The 18,829-nt window shown below is 46.2% G+C and overlaps 1 protein-coding gene across 4 annotated transcripts in view; it reads right to left on the bottom strand.

Moving 5' to 3' along the window:
- The window catches only part of TLK1 (tousled like kinase 1), a 146,524-nt gene that overhangs the window by 16,056 nt on the left and 111,639 nt on the right, over window positions 1–18,829 (bottom strand). For all 4 annotated transcript variants that reach the window (XM_050916702.1, XM_050916703.1, XM_050916701.1 and 1 more), the window contains 5 exons: window positions 15,627–15,724; window positions 11,676–11,757; window positions 10,372–10,463; window positions 10,189–10,278; window positions 3,368–3,537 (listed from right to left, as the gene is read on the bottom strand). In XM_050916702.1, the coding sequence (XP_050772659.1) occupies window positions 3,368–3,537; window positions 10,189–10,278; window positions 10,372–10,463; window positions 11,676–11,757; window positions 15,627–15,724 (532 nt within the window). The remainder of the gene's footprint in view (window positions 1–3,367; window positions 3,538–10,188; window positions 10,279–10,371; window positions 10,464–11,675; window positions 11,758–15,626; window positions 15,725–18,829) is intronic.

Below are 18,829 nucleotides of genomic sequence, written 5' to 3'. Positions count from 1 at the left end.
ACTGGGGAAGTGGCTCAACTGTTGGACAGAGATCCCCTCCTGGAAGCAGGAAACAAATGATGATCTAGCCAGAGGGCTGAGTTGAGAAGAAGATGCTGGAGTTCTGAGAGCTGAGAGAGGAGCCAGGTGGGAGCAGAGACTAAGTGCCAGTGTGCAGACCGCAGCTGTGGGTGTTTGCCTCGAGCTAATCCTCAGCATGACCAGGAGGGGACACCAGTCTAGTGATGAGGGCTGCACTTTGTCCCAGGGATTTACCCCATAAATTAAAATCACAAAATAATGCAAAATGACTAATAAGTTGAGGCAAGTGATAGCCAAAGAATAGACAAAGATTTCAGTAATAAAGATAAGAGAAATATGGATTTTGGAGATGTTTAAGAAGAAATGACAACCAGAAGTTAATCTGAGATTTTCCAACATGGATTACAAATAAAACACGAGAACACAAAAAGGACAGGTACCTGTTCAGTAACTGGCATTCTTCGAACTGTGTTGCTCATGTCTATTCTACAGTAGGTGTGTGTGCTCGCCACGTGCACCGGTGCTGGAAGTTTTTCTCTCAGCAGTACCCACAGGGGGAGCGATGCTGCTGCGACCCCTAGAGTGGCGCCACCAAGGCACGCTGTAAGGGGAGCTGCACGCTCCCCCGACCCTCAGTTCCTTCTTGCTGGAGCAACTCCAAGAGTGGGGAAGGAGGGCGGGATGTGGAATAGACATGAGCAACACATCTCAAGGAACACCAGTTACGGAACAGGTAACTGTCCTTTCTTCTTCGAGTGATTGCTCATGTCTATTCCACAGTAGGTGATTACAAGCTATGTCTGATGGAAGTGGGTAGGAGTTCACAGATTCCCTGGCTGAAGCACAGCTCTACCCAAACCAGCGTCATCCCTCGCGTGGGAGACAATTGCAAAGTGCAAGGTGAATATGTGCACCGAGGACCAGGTAGCGGCTCTACAGATGTCCTGGATAGGGACGTGGGCTACAAAGGCAGCCGACGAGGCCTGAGCCCTTGTCGAGTTAGCCCTCAAGACAGGTGGTGCGGGAACCCCTGCTAAGTCGTAGCATGTCCGGATGCACGATGTGATCCACCGAGACAGTCTCTGGGTGGAGATCGGTTGACCCTTCATGTGCTCTGCCAAGACAACAAAGAGTTGCAAAGACCTGCGGAACGGCTTAGTCCACTTCAGATAAAAGGCTACCTGCCAGAAAAGGTAAGGCCACAAGCATGTAGCCAGGGGTTCGAATGGGGGCCCCATGAGGCAGGATGGCACCAAGTTTAGATCCCATAAGGGAAGGACCGTACCAATGCTGCCGGGACCAAGCTGGGGCGAATAGGAGGACACGTGCTTTGTCCGTTTTTACTTTTTCCAGGACCTTGGCAATGGGGGAAAACGGGGGAAAAGCGTAAAGAAGTTGGCCCGACCATGACAGGAGGAAGGCGTTGGAGACCGATGTATATCAGTAGCCACAATGCCCTGCACTTGGACACAGTTGAGGCCATGGACCAAGCAGTTGTGTCACAGCTGCATCCGCCGCCGCCTGCAGGGCAGCTTTTGCAGCAGCGGAGCTCTCCTCCACCAGTGCCTTAAAATCCTTCCTTTCACACTCTGGAAGGGAGGGTTTGAATTTCAGCAGTGATCCCCACAAGTTAAACTCATAATGACCGAGGAGGGCCTGGTGGTTGGCCACCCTCAGCTGGAAGCTGGTGGATGAATAAAGCTTCCTGCCAAATGAGTCCAGCCTTTTGGAGTCTTTATTTTTGGGTGTGGGACCTGGCTGGACCTGTCTCTCCCTGTGGTTCATGGACTCTACCACTAGGGAGCTGGGGGCCAGGTGGGTATAGAGATATTCCTGCCCCTTCATGGGCATGAAGTATTTGCATTCTGCCCATTTTCATATCAGAGCAAGAGAGGCCGGTGTTTGCCAGAGGACATTAGAGATGTTGGCCACCCCTTCATGGAGCGGGAGGGCCACTCTGCCCGGTGCCGAGGATGAGAGTACATTGAACAGCGAGTCCGAGGGTCCCTCCATCTGCTCAGCTTGGAGGTGGAGACTGGATGCTACTCGCTTTAACAGCTCCTGATGGGCCCTGAAGTCCTTGTGTGGTACGGAGGGGGGTGGGGCTGCAATCTTGTCCTCCAGTGCCGGGTAGGGGGCCAGTACTCGGCTTTGCATGCCGGCCGGTGCTGCGGGATCCGCCCCTTGGTCGGACTCCTCTTGCGGTGCTGAGGAGCCGTGACCAGCCAATCTATCCCTCCAAGGTCTGGATAGTGCAGTTGACGGAGACATCGATGCTCCCGCTATTGACCGAGGGCCTTGCTGGACATGCACAGGGGGCCAAAGGGTCCACTGGCATCACTGGCCCTGCCACAGGGGCCCCTTGCCATTGGCCCTGGTGCGGCGCTGGCAGCACCAGCTGGTTGGGGTGGCCCAGCTGGGTCATAGGGCGCTGCGTGCAGGACGAAGTCGGGTTGTCAATGACCTGTCGGAGCCGTGCGAACGCTAGGTGTGGTGATGCCGAGCACGACATCTGCCACGGTATCTGGACTCCAAGGCGGCACCGTTCCTCGATGCCGAGGTGCTACTAGTCGAGATGATTCGATGCCTGGATCCATGACGATGTGGAGCTGGTGATCCCCGCCAGGAGTTGCGAGCTCGGTGCCTCAACGCGCGAGAATCGGAGCATGACCGGCGATGGCGGCCATGTCGGGAGCAGTTCCTATAGCTCCTCCTAGAGTGAGAGCGTCTGTAGCATCAATGCCTGTCCCGCTGATACCCTGCACTTGGCGTGGAGCGGTGACTGGAGCCAGCACCGACTCCACGAGAAGGGCCCGAAGTCTAATGTGTCTCTCTTTTTCCGTCCTGAATTTGAAAGACCTGCAGATTTTACAGCTATCGCTGATTTGGGGTTCGCCCAGGCAGTGGACACAGTCGGTGTGCAGGTCACTTCTGGGCAACAAATGCCTACAAGGATCGCATGATTTAAACACTGGGGCCAAGGGTATTCCCTGGGCCAAACTCTAACTAGCTAAACTAGAACTTTTAACGGACTAACTGAAACAGGTACTACTGAAGACGACGAGATTTGGGACAAGCTGCAGCAAAGCTGGAGCATGTAGTTCCGATGCACCATCACTGGCGGCAAGATGGAACTGAGGGTGGGCGGAGTGTGCGGCTCCCCTTATAGCACGCTGTGGTGGTGCCACTCCAGGGGTCACAGCAGTGCTCCCCCAATGGGTACTGCAAAGGAAAAGATTTCCAGCACTAGTGCATGTGGGGAGCACACACACCTACTGTGGAATACACATGAGCAAGCACTCGAAGAAGAATTATTGCACTTTCAGCTGTAATTTTTTTCATTTACCTGGCTTAAGATCATAGTGTATAATAGGGGGCTTGATCTCATTGAGATACCGTAGTGCATTTACTATTTGCATTACAATGGACCTAGCTTCTTTCTCTGACATCAGTTTATGTTGCTTGAGATAGAAATCCAAATCATTGCCTTCACAGTACTCCAACACTGTACAAAACCTAGAGTAAAAATTCAGAAATACAGTGTCAGATAAGGTAGAGTACAAATTGCCATCTAACGGCACAAATATATGAAAAAAACTAAAGATTGATAATGACAAGTTAACAATTTCACATATAAGAATAAAATCTTTTTAAATTAAGGGAATCTGGCATAACTAGTTAATTAAAAACCCAACATCGAAGCATTTGCATTCAATGGAAAAGAGACTACACAAATATTAGTGAGACCATGTAAAAAAAGACAGTTACCTTTTCTGTAACTGGTGTTCTTCGAGATGTGTTGCTCATATCTATTCCACAGTAGGTGTGCGTGCTCGTGCACTGGTGCCAGAAGTTTTTCCCCTAGCAGTACCCATAGGCGAGTGCCCCAGTGACCCCTGGAGTGACGCCTCCATGGCACGGTATAAGGGGTGCTGAGCACTTCCCCCACCCTCAGTTCCTTCTTACCAGACAACTCCGACAGAGGGGAAGGAGGGCAGGATGCGGAATACACATGAGCAATACATCTCAGAGAACACCAGTTATGGAAAAGGTAACTGTCTTTTCTTCTTTGAGTGATTGCTCATATGTATTCCATAGTAGATGATTCCAAGCTATATCTCTTGGAGGCGGGTAGGAGTTCACAAATTCTCATGACAGAGCACAGCCCTGCCGAACCCGGCGTCCTCCCTGGTTTGGGAGACAATCACATAATGTGAGGTGAAAGTGTGAACTGAAGACCACGTAGCAGCCCTACAAATGTCCTGGATGGGGACATGGACCAAAAAGGCAGCCGACGAGGCCTGCACCCAAGTCGAGTGCGCCTTTACAATTGGTGGCGGAGGGATTCCTGCCAAGCTGTAACAGGTATGGATGCATGAGGTGATCCAGTTGGAGAGCCACTGAGTGCAAATTGGCCGACCTTTCATGCATTCGGCCGAGGCGATGAACAGTTGCGAAGACTTTCTGAATGGCTTAGTCCACTCCAAGTAGAAAGCCAGAGCCTGTCTCACATCCAGTGTGTGGAGGCAGCACTTCTCACTGGACACATGGGACCTGGATCAGAGGACCGGCAGAAAAATGTCCTGACCTGTGTGATAGGCAGAGACCACCTTCGGGAGGAATGAAGGGTGTGGGTGGAACTGGACCTCGTGTATGGGGGGCTCGGCAGCCAGGGCCCCGAGTTCCGAAACCCGTCTAGTTGACATGATTGCAACCAGGAAGGCCACCTTCCACGAGAGGTGTGACCAGGAGCAGGTAGCTAGCAGCTCAAACGGGAGCCCGATGAGACAGGCCAACACCAGGTTTAGTCCTTCTGTGGGACAGAGGGCCTAACACTCAGGAAGAGACGATCTAACCCCTTAAGGAATCAGCCAGTCATAGCATGAAAGAATATCGCGTGGCCTTGCCAATATGGCTGCCAGGTGCACCTTGACTGACAAGGGCAACAGGTCCTGGGCTCTAAGGTGAAAGAGGTAGACCAGAATAAGCTGGATCGGGGCAGCCACCAGGGAAACATCCTGCTCGTCTGCCCATCTGGAGAACCAAGACCACTCTGGGTGGACTCGGCATGTGGAGGGTTGCCTGCTTTCTAGGAGGACAAGCTGAACCCCTTCCAAGCACGTCCTTTTCTCCCTACCTAACCATTGAGCAGCCATGCCATGAGGTGGCACGCCGGTAGGTTGGGGTGGAGGAGGCGGCCCTGGTCCTGGGAGAGCAGGTCCAGGCAGAACGGCAACGGTGGGGCAATTGCCAGGCCTGTGAGGGTCCCGTAACAATGCTGCCTGGGCCATGCCAGGGCAATCAGAAGTACCTGAGCCTTGTCCAACTGTATCTTTTCCAGGACCTTGCCGATCAGTGGGAACAGGGGAAAAGCATAGAGGAACTGGCTTGACCAGGACAGGAGGAAGGTATCGGAGATAGCCCCCCATCCTAGCCCCCTCAGAGCAGAACCGGGGACAGCGACAGTTCTGCCAAGTCATGAACAGCTCCACCTGAGGAATTCCCCACACTTGGAAAAGTCTGTGCACATCTCTGGGTGGAGAGACCACTTGTGCAGAGAGATGTCCCTGCTCAAGTGATCTGCCCGTACATTCTGGGCACCCAGAGTCCCACAGCCTGAGGGCTTCGCAGCAGAGGGCAGAGGATTGGGCCCTGCCTTGCCTGTCAATACAGAACATCGAGGCCGTGTTGTCCATGAGAACCCTGACCACCCAGCCCTCCAGGTGCGAGTGGAAGGCCATGCATGCCAGCCATACTTCCCTGAGCTCCTTGACATTTATGTGGAGGGTCAGATCCTGCGCTGACCACAGACCTGGGGTCTGAATGTCCCCCATATGGGCCCCCTGTCCCAAGTCCGATGCTAGTTCCAGCAAAGGGGCCCTGCCCCTTAACTGGGGCCCAGCCCCTGAACAGGGCTCATTGGAGCATGTTTCTCGGGGAGGACCACTACCATAGGGAGATGATCACTGGCTCAGGTTTTGTCTTCCCTGGACTGGAAGAACTCCGAGGCCAACCAGAGCCAGAGAGGCCTCATCCTGAGTCTGGCGTGACAGACCACATACGTGCATGCTGACATGTGACCCAAGAACTGGAGGCACACTCTGGCTGTTGTCACCAGAAACCCTGTGACCATGTCGATGAGCCCCTTCAGGGTCTCGAACCTGTCCAGTTCTTTGGCCGACAAGGTGTCCAGGACTGCCCCAATAAACTCTTATGCGTTGTACCGGGACTAACGTGGACTTGGTGTCACTTACCAACAGGCCCAAAGTGGTGCACGTGGACAGGAGTGCCACGTGATCCCACATCTGTGACCAGGAGCTGCCCTTGACCAACCAGTCGTCCAGACAGGGGAAGATCTGGACCTCTCGGTGCCTGAGGTAGGCCGCCACCACCTACATATATTTTGTGAATACCCTGGGGGCAGTGGACAGGCCAAAACGGAGGACCGTAAATTGGTAGTGCTCCTGCCCCACCATGAAACGGAGGAAGCGCCTGTGCTCCTCGAATATATGAAAGTGGAAGTACATGTCCTGTAGATCGAGGGCGACATACCAGTCCCTGGGACCCAGGGAGGGGATGATGGAGGCCAGGAAGACCATGCGGAACTTGAGTTTCACCATGTACTGGTTCAGGCCTCGCAGGTCCAAGATGTGCCTGAGCCCCACTTTGGCCTTCAGGATAATGGAATAGTGAGAGTAGTACCCCTTGCCTCAGAACTTCCCCGGTACTGCTTCCACTGCTCCTAGGCCCAGGAGCCGCCCCACCTCCTGCTCGAGCAGAGCCTCGTGTGAGGGGTCCCCCAGGAGGGACAGGGGCGGGGAGTGGTTGGGTGGGGAAGAAGTAAACTGGAGGTTGTAGCCCCGGGAGATGGTGTTGAGGACCCAACAGTCCAAGGTCAGCCGCGACCATTCCGGGAGGAAAGCACACAACCGATTGGAGAAGGGAAGGTTTACTGAGGGTGGATTCCTGATGAGAACTGGCAGAGTGCCCCATCAAAACTGCCTTTCCCCCGCTTGCTTGCCCTTGGAGGACCCAGGCTGGGGGGCAGGCCGAGACTGCCTCTGTGGGTGCCTCTTATAGTTCCATGACTTCTTACAAGGGGTCTTGTATTTTGAATGGGTGGCCTGAGTGGGAGTCTGCTGCAGCTTGAACTTAGGTTTAGCCAGAGCCAGAACATAGAGACCCAGAATCTAGAGAGTTGTGCATAAGTCTTTCAGGCCATGTAGCTTTTTATCTGTTCGTTCCACAGACAGAGCTTTACCATCAATGGGTGGCCTGAAGGGAGGTCTGCACCTTGCTTGACATCCCAGAGAACAGGAGCCATGATGCCCTTCTCATGGACACCGTGGAGGCCATGGACTGCAGGGCCATGTCCACAGCATCCGAACTGCCTGCAGGGTTGCCCTAGCAGCCGCTGTGCCCTCCTCCACCAGTGCTTTGAACTCCTTCCTTTTGCACTCCTGGAGGGAGTCCTCGAACTTGGGCAGGTAGCCCCACAGACTGAACTCATACCGGCCCAGGAGAGCCTGATAGTTTACCACCTGTAACTGGAAGCTCGAGAACGAATAAATTTTTCTTTCAAAGCATCCAGCCTCCTTGAATCTTTATTTTTCGAGGAAGGGGCTGGTTGGCCCTGCCGTTCCCTGTGGTTGACCGACTCGACCACCAGGGAGTTAGGAGCAGGGTGGGTGTATAAGTATTCATGCCCCTTAGTGGGGACAAAGTACTTGCGTTCCGCTCTTTAAGAGATGGGGTCCAATGAGGCCAGGGTTTGTCACAGGGCATTTAAAATTTTCACCATCCCTTCATGGAGAGGCAAGGCCACCTTGCTCGGTGCCAAGGAGGACAGTCCGAGGGCTCCTTCAGCTTGATGCCACCCTTTTTAAGAGTTCCTGGTGGGCCCTAACGTCTTTCTGCGGGATGGAGGAAGGAGGGGCCATAACTGCCTCATCCGGGGAGGGTGAGGAGGCCAGCATGGTATTTTGTATCCACTGGCACCGGAGGGTCCACCACCTGGTCGGTCTCCAGGCACGGTGCCAAGGATGCACATCTCACCGACTCTTTCCTCAGAGGTCTGGAGAGGGAGGCCAATGGTCCTTTAGAGGCTTCAGCCACTGAGCAAGCCCCACTGGGAGCTACATTGGGAGCCACAGTGCCCACTGGTACCGTTGGACCAGCCACGGGGCCCGGTGCCACTGCATCAGCTATGGCACCAGCGGAGCCGGGTTTTCAGACAGGCGGGCCTGGCCCATCAATGGATGACTGCGAAGGGTGGCCGGGCAGACATACGACTTGCTGCTGTCCCTGGCCAGGGAGGAGCATTGGCAACGATGCTGACCATGGGGCTACGATCCCGATGTGGAAGACCGTTACTGTCAGTAACAGCTGCTCCGCGATCGGCTCCGGGGGGCGAACCCGCAACGGTGAGACAACGGCGATCGATGGCCGCAGAGGCAGTGCCGTGGCGGGATGCCAAATGGGACAGATGTTGACATTCATGCCATGACCGGCTGCACTAGCCCCTCCAAGATGAGGACTTCCTTGGTCCTGTCAAAGTTTGCTCCTCAAGGCGGTGCAGTACCAACAGTCTCAGTCAGACGGAATCCAACCAGACAGCCTGGTGGGCGTCAAGGGCAATTCATGTGGACTTTGCCCTGAACAGAGGCTGGGTGGCAAACCACGTCGGGAACTAACTAACTAACTAACTAACTAACTACAGGCACCATACATTGAATGAACAAGCAGTTTTGGAGATGAGCTACAGCAAAGCTTGCACAGAGCAGTTCCAAAGCACCTTCACTGGCAGCAAGAAGAAACTGAGGGTGGGGGGAGCGCGCAGTGCTCCTTATACAGCACCATGGAGGCTCCACTCCAAGGGTCGCTGGGGCGCTCCCCTACAGGTACTGCTAGGGGAAGAACTTCCGGCACTGGTGTATGTGCGAGCATGCACACCTACTGTGGAATACACTCTGTGACAAAGTTCCTCCTCTACCTTGGTGGGTCCTGCGCTTATTTGGCAGATTTGCTCACCTAAGTGATCTTCCCCACAGTCTGGGTCAACTTCTCCTGTGTCTGATCAGGAGTTGGGAGGTTTGGGGGGAACCTGGGCCCGCCCTCTACTCCGGGTTCCAGCCCGGGCCCTGTGGTTTGCAGCTGTCTATAGTGCCTCCTGTAACAGCTGCATGACAGCTACAACTCCCTGGGCTACTTCCTCATGGCCTCCTCCAAACACTTTCTTTATCCTCACCATAGGACTTTTCTCCTGGTGTCTGATAACTCTTGTACTCCTTAGTCCTCCAGCAGCACACCCTCTCACTCGCAGCTCCTTGCGCCTCTTGCTCCCAGCTTCTCACACCACTTCCTCTCCTCTGGCTCCCCCCTCCCTGACTGGAGTGAGCTCCTTTTTAAACCCAGATGCCCTGATTAGCCTGCCTTGATTGGCTGCAGGTGTTCTAATCAGCCTGTCTGCCTTAATTGGTTCTAGCAGGTTCCTGATTACTCTAGTGCAGTCTCTGCTCTGGTCACTCAGGGAACAGAAAACTACTCATCCAGTGACCAGTATATTTGCCCTCTACCAGACTCCTGTACCCCACTGGCTTGGGTCTGTCACAACTCGAAGAAGAACTTTCCTTTTTGCAGACTTAGACAAGTTTCTTGATAACAAATATAGTGTAATCTCTTACAGTGAAATTCTGTGCTGGGTCTCTTAAAGGCGCAGCCCAAGGGAAACATGGTAGTGGTTAAGGAAACTCCTAAACCTGGCTTCCACAAGGAACTGGAGAAGCCCCTGGTATAATAAAGACAGCCCTGGAGGTCAGTCTAAGTTGCAGTAGCTTCCCTCGGCTGTTCTATGGACTACAGTGCTACCTGGACTCACTTGCAGTACTGTGTGCTGCAGTTCATCCCAAGTTACCCCTTATGCGAGGGTGTCCCCGGAAAGCAGCCTTACAACTGTACTCCACAATGTCTGCACCATGGGGAATTTTTCCCCAGACAGAACTGGGGCTTTTAGAGCCCCTTTATATTATTGCTCCAGTCATTTTAGATAACGAGGCCAGAGCTGAGGTGAGGATCTCACCCTTAGTGTTCAAATACAGTCTTCATTTTAATATAAGGAAGGTATTAAAAATATTTGGAATGTTCTAAAATCAGTGTAATTTCACTTACGTATCTGTATCCAGGGAGAAGTAGTCATAGAGTTTAACTATCCTGGGATGATCCAGTTCTTTGTGTATTCTATACTCTCTGCAGGCATGTCTAAAGGAAAATGTTTAAGAGGTTTGTTAACTTTCCATGATCAACAGAACACAGGTCAATTTACCACAAGAATCCTAAATCATTAGTATTTACTTGTGATAGTTTTCCTTCTTCTCGTCTCTCCAGCTTTTGTTAAGTTGGTGTATTTTCACAGCAGCGTATCTTTGTTCATAAAGATCAAAAGCCTAGAAAACCAGATATGGAACAATTACAACCAAAGATGACAAAAAAACAATACTCGAAAAGATCCAAATTCAGCATATAATCAACAGATCTACAGACAAATTAAGCAAAATGAAACTATATGGATGTGTTATAGAAAAACACTTCATAATCATGAAGACCCAGTTAATCTGAAGTATACAAAAACTTTATTATACAAGCAATACTACATGCAGTTTGTAGAGCCATGGTGTTGCATTAAATGGCTTATCATAACATTTATAATTTTGTTTCACTTTCCTCAGATATTTTCTTATCCAGGAAGACTTCTTTCAATTTTATATTCAGAAAAATAAATGTATCCAGAGAAGCTATGACTAACCAAGAGGTTACAACTATGTTTGAGTTCATAAAGGCTCATTTCAGTGGCAAGCGCTCCCTTCTATAGCTGGGGTTAATTATCCAGGTCCAGAAGGACTAAAACATTTTTAAAATTTGTACCACAAGTCCCTAATTTTCCAATTTGCTGTAATGCATTTTCCTTAGTGTACATATCAGCAAGTCTACAGTCACAATCGTGGCTTCTTCCCTACTACCAATGGAGCCTTCATCTATTGATTATATAAGTAGGATCAGTGATGCTCAGCTCAGTGGTGCTCTCTCCCTCCATATATAAGCTAAGGGGTTTTTCCAGCCTTTGTTTAAGAAGTGCTACTGTATTAGAACCACAGTTGCCAACTTTCACGCAGTAAATAAGCACACCGACTTTCACAATAAGCCAAAAATCGAGCTAATCCCATTTCAAAACAAGCCAATTCCTAAGAACCCCAACATTCTATGTAACTAGATCCCCCAGGCGTGCAGTCTGGGACTGTGGTGGGCCTGCTGTGCAGCCCTGACTCTCTCCCCGCCTTGCCCTTCCTTGCCAGGAGATGATCAAAAAAAGAAGCAACAAGCTACAAGTTAAACAACCTACAATCCAAAAACTAGCCAACAGGCAACTCACAAGCCAATTAAGCCAAAACCAAGCCCAATTTCTGCATTTTTTTCACGAGTTTGGCATGTCTAGTTAGAACTCTCTTAGTCCGGGAGATCAAAAGTAAGAAAATTATTATATATATAAATTATAATTTAATTTAATTATTTAACTATTTGATTATATATATATATATAAATAAACAAACAAACGTATGTGGCTATGAAATATTACATTAGCAGACCAAAATACAGATTACCTTATACACTTCACTGAAGCCACCTCGACCAAGTAAATGAAGTAACAAATATCGTTCATTTAATGTGGGATGATCTTTGAACCTTAAAAAGAAAGTAGGAAGACTTCAAATAATTGTTTGAGAGCAATTTCAAGCTCTACTCTAGGTCTTTTCATATTATTTTCATCTAATTTATCTGAGTATTGTTTTATAAGGAAAAAAACCCTGTTCAGCAATATTCTACTAAATACAATTTTATGGCAGCACTGTGTAATACAGCTATGCAGTTTTTAAAACAGTAAATTAGTGTTTTCATTCCATAATATCAAATCAACAACTGCTACCAAACACTGCCATTCAGCCACTTAGTTCTGTTCAAGTCTTTTTTTTCGTTTTTGAGAGATTATGAAAAACGTCTTAAGTTTTACCATTAAGCTTTTAACTGTTTATATTCTTATTATACGTGAGTTGAGTCCAATGACAAACACATTTTCAGCTGTTCTTTTGGGTATGTACTGTCTGGGAAACAAGTGTTCTTGTTTTTCAAATTTTCAAATTTTATTGGATCAGTAACAAGACAAATTATATTTTCTATTTGCTTTTTACATCTAGTTCCAGTTTCTTGTTTGTTTTCAAAAGAAAAACAAACCCAAAATATTTCTTAACATTCCTTTTCCCCTCCCACATCCCTCAACTTAGCCTTTGTCCCATGTACTCCAAGGAAGATAAGACACCAGGAAGGTGGTTTAATTAGGCTGCAACTTTAAATAAACCACCTGGGACCTATTTGGCTATAAATTGTCCAGCAAGGTCATCCTTTCTCGATAATCTGTTCGACCCATACCAACAGATCCCCACCCCATAAAGATGTTGGAACTCTACCACCCTTCCCTCATACAAGGGTAAAGGGAGTGGAGAAGAGGGGGTTATGTCCTTACTACGCCAAACATTCGGAGCGCCAACCTCATTCTCCACTTTCTTTACGAGATGCCTTCTCCTAATCCACTTCCAATTCCAGTGCATCAGGGAAGCAGACCATTTTGGAACAATTACGTGCACTGTACACCTATCAAGTTGCAATAAAATTAATTTTACAACCTACTCCCCCTTTCAGGTCCCTGGGATGCTGAGAGGAAGTTGAAAATTATATTTTACCCATGCCACACTTCACTGAGGGAAAATGTCATTCCTTCCCAGCCCCAAAACTAGTGATACCCACAGAAAGGCCCCAAAATCCATTCTTACTCTAATCGCAGGAGGAGGGAGAGGAAGCTTTCCTTCTCAGCACAGAATGGCATCCCAGGGCAGGGTTTATAATTCCTCCCTTTGGACGCAAGCGAGACAGAGGCTTATGCTGCACTCTTCTGTCCAACCAATGAGCCACAGAGCTCCTCCACAAGCCCATAAGGAGGCAAAGTGTCCATACGGAGGAGAGGGCTCATGTACAAGTTCGTAAAGGGGCCAAGGGTTTTCTGTCTCCTGTTGGCCCAGCCAAAGCACGTCCCTGCTGCTGACCTGAAGCTTCTCACTAAGGTTCTGGCCCCAAAACAGGAAGTATGAGAGGAGGATGTCTGCTGGGACTGGGATCATCTCTATATGGAAGTGTCTTCAGAACTCATGACGGAGTGGGACATGGGACAGTCTCAGAGAGATGAGCCCTTGGGTCAGCCCAAGAATATCTGAGCTCTGGCCAGCTCAGCACACAGGCTCATACAGCTGCAAATAGTTGGCACTAGTTTTGGGAATGAATTGATTATCTTTTTACCAAAATGTGGGATTTCCTAAATTTACATCTGTAGCACTTTATATTATTGTAATATGTTTCTTCAACAATGAATTGTAGCAATTCTTTACATTTTTATAGCATCATGTTCTAAACAGTCATATGTGCAACTCATCAGCCTTTTTGAATCTGTTCATTTCCCACTAACGTTTTCAGGTTGCTGGGCTTAGCTATCTTCTACCACGGACCTCTTCCCACCCACTCAGAACTAACAAGGGTAAAGTAGTCCTAGTATTTGTGCCTAGGAGAAAGTCAATTTGTTCATGTTCATACTGTAACAAACTCCATGAATCCATCAGGCTTTTTAAGACGGGACAGGGTTTGTGTATTTCTCCTTCATAAACTATGCAATTTTGTTTTTAACTGTTGATCAGATGAGTACAGAGTTATGACAGAGATCCATGTTAAGAATAATCCTAATAGGTATGATTCTTGTATTTTTGTAGCTGGAGCTATGTATTTCTCATCTGCAGTACTGGGACCTTTAACCAAATCTTCTTACAATTGTGCACTCACCATGTGTGTATTAAGAATCCTTTCACAACGTTGGTTCAAGCATAGTGGTGAAACACTGCTATGTAATTTTCTCTCTCTGGTCTGGGACTGCTTCCTTACAGTTTTCTGTAGAATTTATGTAAGGCCTTGCATATTAGGGTTTGCCAATAGCTGGGTTTTTATGTTTATCTGAAAGTGTGGGTTGGAAGTATTTTGGCATAGCCACAGTAACATGTAGTTACTAGAAATAACAAGTACATTACTGTCTACTGTGGCCATCTATGAAACATCAAAAGTTTTATTTCTCATTATCGAAATGTATTTGTATGTTCACAAAAACTTTTGTCTAAGAAAAACAAAACACTTTAAAAGCAGATAGTTATATGTATCACCAACTAAATTCAGGGTATCAGATATAACAGTGGGGTTGATTTCATGGCTCTAGCGACACAGTGTCCTCCAGGAGTACCAGAAGTAGAGTATCCAATCTATTTTTTAAGTGATGGTACACACTTACTTCCATCCGCACAACACACACACAAGGTAGGAAGTTTTTCATTTTCCAACACAGCATTTATAATCATCTACTGCAGAAAATTAGCACTGAAGTACATGGACTCCTAGAGAGCCTGTGTAACAGGTATTGTTCTCAATTTCAGAACAGGAAGCATAGTTGGAGCTTTTCTACCCAGGTACTAGGGTTGTCAACCCTCCAGGAATTCAAGATTAATCTTTAATGAAAGATTATGTCAGGTGATGAAGCCTCCAGGAATTCATCCAATCAGAACTGGCAACCATACCAGATACTATTGCATAGGATAGCCAAAACCTGCCATTCTCCAAGAAACAGTAATTTCCTTCTTGTTGATCCTGTTTTTTTTTTTATTTTAAGTATGCTTTCTTAAAATTAAGCAAATGTTCAGTTCAGCTGAGTTATATACATTGGACAGCTACCTAATGTCTAGAATTTTCCCAGCATATGGCAACCATTAAAAATATTATTGATATCCAATTGCATTACTGTGGGCTTCAACACTTTTGGAAATGCTGAAACCATATATGTATAGTTTCATTATAGCCAAGAGTAAACATAAAATTGAACTTTCTGTATCCTCTACCATTATAGAGGAGTTCACTTTACTCAGTTCTGTAATATATATGAGTCACTGTTAATTCTAGATGCAAGTTTTATCTTACAATAGATTACCACACAAATTCAAATGTTGCAACAGATATCAGTAACATATGCATGGACTTAGTCATCTGCTTTTCTGCGCTTTCTGGAGCTTTGATAAATATGTGAACAATACTGCAGTAGAGCTGAATCTAGTGTTACACAAACATAAAATTTCCACAAGTGCATCAAGATTTCACCATGTCTGTAGGTATTACTTTCAGATGAGTGGGTTGCTTTAGACTCCCCCATAACTATTTTTTATGTCAGAACTGTGATGTAGCAAGTTTAAGATGTTCTGCATTTTCAACTCTACAAGCTCAATCCCTCATATGCCCTGTAAAATTATTAACCATTATTTGTAAGTAAAATTAGTCCATTTAAGACAAGATAAATATAAAACCAGGGAGAACACCTAATAAAAAGTTATAATACATGCTGTTCAATTTTGGGGAATGTAGTTTTTAAACTATGTTATGTTTTTAAGAATAAAATGAGAAATTAAAATCTAGTGGCTTACTGTGAATTATCTTCATTGTTTATTCTTTTGAGTTCTCGTATGTGAAGATTTCTAACTCTTTCCAAACGTTCAAGTTCTGCTTGTATTTCGGCTTCTTCCTGCAGATGAAATGAATGAACAATAAAAGCTCAATTTACTCAATGTTTGAAAAGAATATTTTTACCCATGCATCAATACTGGTAGTGATGGAGGAACATTACATTAGAAAATCCTGCTGAACCAGAAAACAGAACTGCTTTTCTTTTAAGGCCTGAAAAATACAGAGATAAGGCATAAGCCTATTTCAAGGAATCCTTCTCTCCATGAAACTTATAAGTAATGGGATGTTCGGTTTTGTCCTGCACTGTGGGGACACTATTCAAACTGAGTGCCAGCTGGTTTTGTACCTCAGCCAGCAAGAGAGATTACCTGGGTCTGAAATTGATGTACAGTATGAAAAAAAATTGAGATATGTGCAATTTTAGAAAAGATGCTTTAAAATATTTTAAAGCTCACGTGTGAAACAAGGCAAGACTATGCAAGAATATTCTGTGACAAAGTTCCTCCTCTACCTTGGTGGGTCCTGCGCTTATTTGGCAGATTTGCTCACCTAAGTGATCTTCCCCACAGTCTGGGTCAACTTCTCCTGTGTCTGATCAGGAGTTGGGAGGTTTGGGGGGAACCCGGGCCCGCCCTCTACTCCGGGTTCCAGCCCAGGGCCCTGTGGTTTGCAGCTGTCTATAGTGCCTCCTGTAACAGCTGCATAACAGCTACAACTCCCTGGGCCCATGGCCTCCTCCAAACACCTTCTTTATCCTCACCATAGGACCTTCCTCCTGGTGTCTGATAACGCTTGTACTCCTTAGTCCTCCAGCAGCACACCCTCTCACTCTCAGCTCCTTGCGTCTCTTGCTCCCAGCTCCTCACACCGCTTCCCCTCCTCTGGCTCCCCCCTCCCTGACTGGAGTGAGCTCCTTTTTAAACCCAGGTGCCCTGATTAGCCTGCCTTGATTGGCTGCAGGTGTTCTAATCAGCCTGTCTGCCTTAAGTGGTTCTAGCAGGTTCCTGATTACTCTAGTGCAGCCCCTGCTCTGGTCACTCAGGGAACAGAAAAATACTCACCCAGTGACCAGTATATTTGCCCTCTACCAGACTCCTGTACCCCACTGGCCTGGGTCTGTCACAATTCATAATAATCTAAATATTATTTAGTTAAGCATTTGATCTCTAACGCTGATCAAAGAATACTTATTTAGTTTCAGAGTTCTCCCATTTGTGTGTTATCAAGATCACAAATGCAGAATGTACGTTGTCAAAGATTTACAGTGGGATTTTCAAAAGCACCTAGGGGAATCAGGAGCAAAACCTCTAATTTAGGCACCTTTGAAAATCTCATCTTTACTCTACATACTTGTCTATTCAAACATCCTTTAGTTACAATTCATTTATATCAGTGACACTCAGACAGAGGCTTGCAAGCCACAAGTGGCTCTTCAATGCAGCTCTTAGCAGCACACGATATTAAAACACTGTGTGACTGGTTAGTAACTTAGATTGGTTAATAATTAAATCAAGATGATTTTACTATGTTATTAACCAATTAAGTTATCAATTTGCACTAAGTTATTAATTTACTTGCTTTGAGTTTTTTTTATATTATTCATTGTTAAAGAGATTATATATATATATATATATATATATATATATATATATATATATAAGACAATGAATTCACACTGATGTGGTTCTCTTGAGTATCACTAATTTATATCCTATAGTACAAGTACACTATTTAATGGTGTTTAACTTGCAGGAAGACAGATATCTATAACTGACATTCTACCATCAGTAAACATGCTTCCTACAAGTAGAAAATGAGTTTAACAAGTTGAATATTTAATTTAAATATAAAATCATTGCACCATCATCATCATCTTATTACTATGACTACTGTACTGTCAATGGAATACACCCTTTATTAGCTTTCGTAGTGTTCCAATCAAGTAGTATTTTGCACATATCTCAGATTAAGGCATTTCTAAACTATTTCAGAATAAACACTGTGAAAGGAAAGTTTAGAACTTTATTACTATTTTCAAAGAAAGGTAGATAAAAAAATACTTCAGTATTTTTACATTTTTGTCCTAAAATGACAACAACATCACACTGGTATGCCCTCTACTCCACCTTTCACACATGTAATGTCCAACATGAGAGCTGAGTATGAACAAGGCTGTTAGATTTAACCTAGCCAAACTGGGAATCAAGGATTTTGAGAATTTCTGAGCTTCAGTGAGAAGTGCTTTTAAAATGTGGATCCTCAAAAGAACAGAGAAATTATATCTGAAATCCTGTTTATGTTAATAGAGAATGAATATCATAAAACCTGAAAATCAATGCTGGCAGATAATGAACTATTCATTTTAAAAAAATAGATGAACATGGAACATTAAAAGTATCAACATACCATTTTTTTCTTTATAAACAAAAGGATTGTGAAATGTTAATGAAAGTTTATTTAGCATAGTGTCTACATTATATTTTATCCATTGACATACTGTGTTCATAAGAACGGCCATTCTGGGTCAGACCAACGGTCCATCTAGCCCAGTATCCTATCTTCCAACAGTGGCTAATGCCAGGTGCCCCAGAGGGAATGAAAAGTTAAACATCAGGTGATCCATTCACTGTTGCTCATTCTCAGCTTCTGGCAAACAGAGGCTGGGGACACCATCCCTGCCCATCCTGGCTAATAATCATTGATGGACCTATCCTCCATGAATTTTCTAGTTTTTTTTTTAATCCTATAACAGTCTTGGCCTTCACAACATCCTTTGGCAAAGAGTTCCACAGGTTTATTGTGCGTTGTGTGAAGAAATACTTCCTTTTTGTTTGTTTTAAACCTGCTGCCTATTAATTTCATTTGGTGACCCCAATTTCTGGAGTTATGAGGAGTAAATAACACCTCCTTATTTACTTTCTCCACACCAGTCATGATTTTATAGACCTCAATCATATACCCCATTAGCTGTCTCTTTTCCAAGCTGAAAAGTCCCAGTCTTATTAATCTCTCCTCATATGAAAGCCATTCCATACCCCTAATCCTTTTCGTTACTCTTTTCTGAACCTTTGCCAATTCCAATATATCTTTTTTGAGATGGGGCGACCACATCTGTATGCAGTATTCAAGATGTGGGTGTACCAGGAATTTATATAGCGGCAAT

The sequence above is a fragment of the Gopherus flavomarginatus genome, chromosome 10, assembly GCF_025201925.1.
Source record: "Gopherus flavomarginatus isolate rGopFla2 chromosome 10, rGopFla2.mat.asm, whole genome shotgun sequence".
Classification (NCBI taxonomy): Eukaryota; Metazoa; Chordata; order Testudines; family Testudinidae; genus Gopherus; species Gopherus flavomarginatus.
Note: the sequence above shows the minus strand (reverse complement) of the source record. Positions and strands in the feature narration are given on the sequence as shown.